This window comes from Triticum aestivum, chromosome 3A, assembly GCF_018294505.1.
Source record: "Triticum aestivum cultivar Chinese Spring chromosome 3A, IWGSC CS RefSeq v2.1, whole genome shotgun sequence".
NCBI lineage: Eukaryota > Viridiplantae > Streptophyta > Magnoliopsida > Poales > Poaceae > Triticum > Triticum aestivum.
The window spans coordinates 677,030,887-677,035,876 of NC_057800.1; the positions used below are offsets into that span (position 1 = coordinate 677,030,887).

The 4,990-nt window shown below is 49.4% G+C and overlaps 1 protein-coding gene across 1 annotated transcript; it reads left to right on the plus strand.

The window, feature by feature from the left end:
- Positions 1 to 1,371: 1,371 nt before the first annotated feature.
- On the plus strand, positions 1,372 to 4,502 carry LOC123059050 (MADS-box transcription factor 51-like). Its single transcript, XM_044481698.1, has 2 exons — positions 1,372 to 1,556; positions 4,379 to 4,502. Exons 1-2 carry the CDS (start codon positions 1,372 to 1,374, stop codon positions 4,500 to 4,502), a joined length of 309 nt encoding a protein of 102 aa, XP_044337633.1.
- The last annotated feature ends 488 nt before the right edge of the window (positions 4,503 to 4,990 follow it).

Sequence of the window (4,990 nt, forward strand, 5' to 3'; positions counted from 1 at the left end):
AGGTCAGTGGCTTTTACATACTGATTCCAGATTTTCTCCACTAAGGGAAGAAACTCATCTGATTTCAACCAGCTTAATTCAAATATAAACTCTCTTGTCTGTGGAGATCTGACAACATGGTTGTCAGAGGACAACAAAAGAGCGTTATGATCTGATACATCTCTGACCAATTTCCTAATGTTGACTTGAGGGAAAATGTCCTCCCAATCACTACTCGTAAGGACCCGGTCTAATTTTTCCAGAGTTGGATGGGATTGGCCATTGGTCCAGGTGTACATCCCCCCACTCATATAAACCTCACTCAAACACATAGCATTGATCACAGAGTTGAACAAATCGGAGTAAAGGGCATGTTGCCATGGTTTGTTATTCCCCCAGCATGCCTAATAATATTAAAGTCTCCCCCAATAAGTAAAGGGGATGATATATGGCTACAGAACTCAGAAAGTTCAGTTAGAAAGTCATCCTTATCTTTATCATGAGCAGCACCATATACAGTGCAAAGAGTCCACTTCTTTTTTTCTTTATTATCAAAGAAAGAAGCTTGCAGGATAAACCTGCCCTTTTTCCACACTACTCCCTCAAACATTTCTTTTCTCACTCCACAAAGGATTCCCCCAGATCTGCCTATAGATGGAACAAAATCTCATTCATATGTCTGGTATGGGTCAATTTTTCTAAAGAAACTATCCAGATAACTTTTTTTGTGAGTCTCTTGTAGACCAATAAAGTCTAGGGAATGATCTCTAATGATGTGAGAGAGACAGGAGCTCATTCCTTTCTTTCCTTCCCCCCCTACAATTCCAAAAGAGACCTATCATTTAATACCAGTATTTTTTCTCCCCCTCCCTTTGGCGGCCCTGGAATGATGGACAGGGCTACCAGGTTTTTTCTTTCCACCCCTATCAGGGTTTTGACTCCTAGTCACTGGCCTAGAGATAACCACATGGGATTTTGGGTTTCTCTTTTTCCTAGACCTGACCAAGGTAAATTCCTCTTCTAACTCATCTACATCTTCTGCCCAATCATCACTGACAGGAGTTATATCTCCTTTGCCATTAGTGATGTATAACATTTTACCTTCTACACCATTTTCAGATATTGTATCTGTTTTTCCTCCCTCACTCCTGATCCTTTCCAACTCTCTTAAGATATCAATACTAGCAAAATTATTATCAGGGATCAACACTCCCATTTTAGTTGACCTGATGGGCCCTGCGTCAGCCCACCGTCCCTCTCGTCCGTCCCCCACTCCCCTGAGCCGGAGCCCCATCTTGCCTCACGCCTACCACACTCCCTGATCCTTCCAAGTTCCAACAACCCAAAAAGAGAAAGAGACGAGCGGCAGCCGGAGGAGGCTGGTGGTGGGCGATGGCGCGGCGCGGGCGTGTGGAGCTGCGGCGGATCAAGGACCGGACGAGCCGGCAGGTGCGCTTCTCCAAGCGCCGCTCGGGGCTCTTCAAGAAGGCCTTCGAGCTCGCGCTCCTCTGCGATACCGAGGTCTCGCTGCTCGTCTTCTCCCCCGCCGGCAGGTTCTACGAGTACGCCTCCTCCAGGTGCATGATGCTGCCTCCCCCGCACTCTGTTTAGCTGCTGAGTTGTTAACAGGTGACCCGTTCGCTCGCGTCGCTCCCTGGGGGGCGGCTCGGGCGACCTAGCCGCCGCCGCCCCCGCTCCCCTTTCCTCCCTCGCTCCGCCCGCCACCGCCGGAGGAGGCCGACGGGCAAAGCCCACTCGGCGGACGGCGATGGCGGGGCACCCTCGTCGCGCGCCGCAAGTCTTCGGCCCTGGACGAAGGCCTGCATCCGGCGGCGGCTGCGTCTGGCCAGGCGCGGGCAAGCCGGGGCGGCGGCCCCGGGCTCGGCGGCGGCGCTGTTTCCTCCTCTCCCTCGTCGGGAGAGTGGGGGGCAGCGCTGAGGCTGGCCATCATCGATCTGGTGCGGCGCATCTGGTGGCATGCGGCGTGCCTGTGGGTTCGGCCGTGAGGACGACGAGCCGTAGGCGTGCCAGATCTGGAGGTATTGCCCCTCTCCCTTCCGTGCATCCCTTCCCAGTCTCCGGGTCGGTTTGGATCTTGCCGGATCCACCTCCGGTGTGTTCTGGTGGAGCAGATCGGTGTCCGGGGGAAACCTTGGCTGCCTTAGGCTGACCGGCAGCGGCGACGCCGATTTTTGGCGCCGCTTTCCTCCTTGGGGGCGTTGCTGAGGGCACCATCTCTCCTCTCCAACCCATGTCCGGGTGAAAGCCCAAGATCCGATGCGGATTGGGCGTCGGCGGCGCCCTAGGCACCGTAACCTTCCTGGAGGTGACGCCAAGGACATTGGGATCGGATGGAAGGGTCTGCAGGTGAGGTGTGGGGGTGTGCTGCCTCCCTTCGGTGGAGCGGTGTTTCGTTCTACATATTCTTGGCGGCGGCTCTTGGCGGCATGGAGCAGCGGAGGCTTGGCGTCAGATGTGTGGTGACGGACACGCGCAGGAGGTCGACGCTGTCTGGCGTCGTGGTGGCGTCGGCGGCAGCGAGACCGGGCAAGGCCGTTACAACAGTACAGCTCTGAAGATGGATATGTGGTAGGTGGTTGTGGCGGCCTCATACCCGGCGGGCGGCCTGGTTGAGGAGCACGCCGGACTGGTGGGTGCCCATACCCGGCAGGCGTCCAGGTTGGGACCTCAGGCCTTAGATGTTAGGTTTGGCTGCGAGGTCTGTTTGGTATTAGGCCCAGACCATCAGCGCCCCTTCATCAGTTAGATAGGAGTAGCGACAGAGGTTGCGAAGATGGTGGCTTTGGTCTTACTATTGTACGACTTTGTAAGGTTTTGTGCTAATAATTAATAAAGTGGCCTAATGCATCGACCAGATGCAGAGGCCGGGGGTATTCCTCCTTTTCGAAAAAAAACTCTGTTTAGCTGCTACAGTTACTCCTCGGTCCTTCAGAAAACTGGCTCTGTTTTCAGCCATTTTCTGCAGTTTCGCTCTGGATGCTCTAACTAGACATAAGCAATCCATGGTTCCTTAACGGATTTTGTTCCTCCTGCCTAATTGTGTAGGGTATGTATTTTTCATTTCGATTGACTATTCTCAAGCACTACATATAGTTCAATGATGTAGCTGCATCTTGACTCTTGAGACAATGATCCTCAATGTTTTCGTTCCTATATCTTGGTAAATGATAGGTAAAACAGAAAGGAAAGAAAACTCATTGGCTACTTCGTAATGCATGTGGCTTCCTTTGATAGTTTCAGCATAGGTCAGAAGAAGTAAACTGCTAGTACATTTTCTTAATTCAGCATAAAGGTAGACGTGCTACTGTGCTATATAGTAAATTCGCAAAAAAAAAGTGCTATAGAGTATAGACCTTGACTGAATAGAACTGTCCTGTAATGTGAAGATAGCAAAAGAAACATGCACCATTGATATTTACCGTAATACAGCAACAAGTGGGTTCTTGTCAGTTTTCTGAGAATTGTGTCGCTTATTCCATAGCATTAGTTAGACTGTTTGCATCGCAGGCTGCCTAAAATGACAGACAAAATGGAGACATCAGAATAGATCCTGTCAGTTAGCTGCAAACACGAAATTAAGTTTGGGAACAGGACCTTGTTGGAGAGTAAAATCAATATACAAAGGCTGCCATGAGAGTTCAACTTCAACCAATACGGACTATTTACAAGGCAACTTACTATACATATTAATGGGGCTGTTTGGTTGCAGACTAGTGGCGCCACATTTGTTTAGCCGCACTTGCGGCGCGCCACGAAGTTTGGCGTTGAAAACGAGCGCCACAGAGTGCGGCGAGAAATCAACTGCAAAAAACACTGCACGTCTGTGGTGAGCCTAACTTTAGGAGGCAACCAAACGGCAGCCTAGGAAGCTGTGGCACGCCGCACCTTTGGCATGGCAAGGTGCGGCCGGCAACCAAACAGCCCTAACACATGGTATTATTATATCCTCTGAACCACTTACGTACAAGCTTTGCTTTCTGTCGCTGGACTGCAGATGCTGGTGCAAGGAAATAGCGGCGCGGGCACGAGTGCGAGCGGCGAGAACTCCAGTGATCCTAGCGACAGGAGGAAGGAAGGACTTGAGCTGTCTATGTGTAGTGCATGTAGTATTTGGTAAAAGCAAATCTCTGTTACTGATGCCACACTCTTCCCAGTTATTGGGCATGAAAGAGTTGAGAAGGCTGCTGCTTGTAAGGTGCAGCAGGGCAGAAATGGCAAATTCAATAAAAGGGTGCTTGGTTAATACCAAGTGCGTGTGCGTGTGCGTGTGCGTGTGCGTGTGTCATTGTGCTTTCCTAATACTGTGTGATGTGTTCGTCTAAAAAAAAATACTGTGTGATGTTTATGTTAACCTATCAGCCTGTTGCCTTTGGTGTAGTCTATGTGCAGTGCGTGTATTTGGTTCAAGCAAAGCTCTGTTGCTGAGGCCACACTCTTCCCCGGTTATTGGGTATGAAAGAGTTGTGAAGGCTGCTGCTTGTAAAATGCAGCGAAGGCAGTAGGGGCAAATTCAATAAAGGGTTTTGCAAAAAGAAAAATCAATAAAAGGGTGATGGGTTAATTCCAACAAGTATGTGTGGCCTTTCCAAGTTATCTGTTGCTTGTTCTGTTGCATTACCTTTTGTGCTTTGCTAAGGTTGTTTGTGATGTTCATGTTAACCTATCAGTCTGTTGTCAGTCTTCACTACACAGGTTATGCGCAGCTAGTGAGAAATCAGTTTATGTTGATGCACCTTATATAACCTGACACAGATGCTACCTCTCCGAGTAGTTTTTCATTCCATTCCATATTGCTGATTTTTTTTCTTTTTTCGCTCGGAGTAGTAGTATAATTTTTCATTCTGTGGCCCTAAATAAAAACCCTGAAAGAAAAGAAATATATTATGGATCGTGTAAGCTGGTTGTGTTGCCATCATGGAGTGTAAATAAAAACATGGCACAGACTAGAAAACAGTAAGCAAATACCTGAACCAGGCAGGCATTCAGGCCT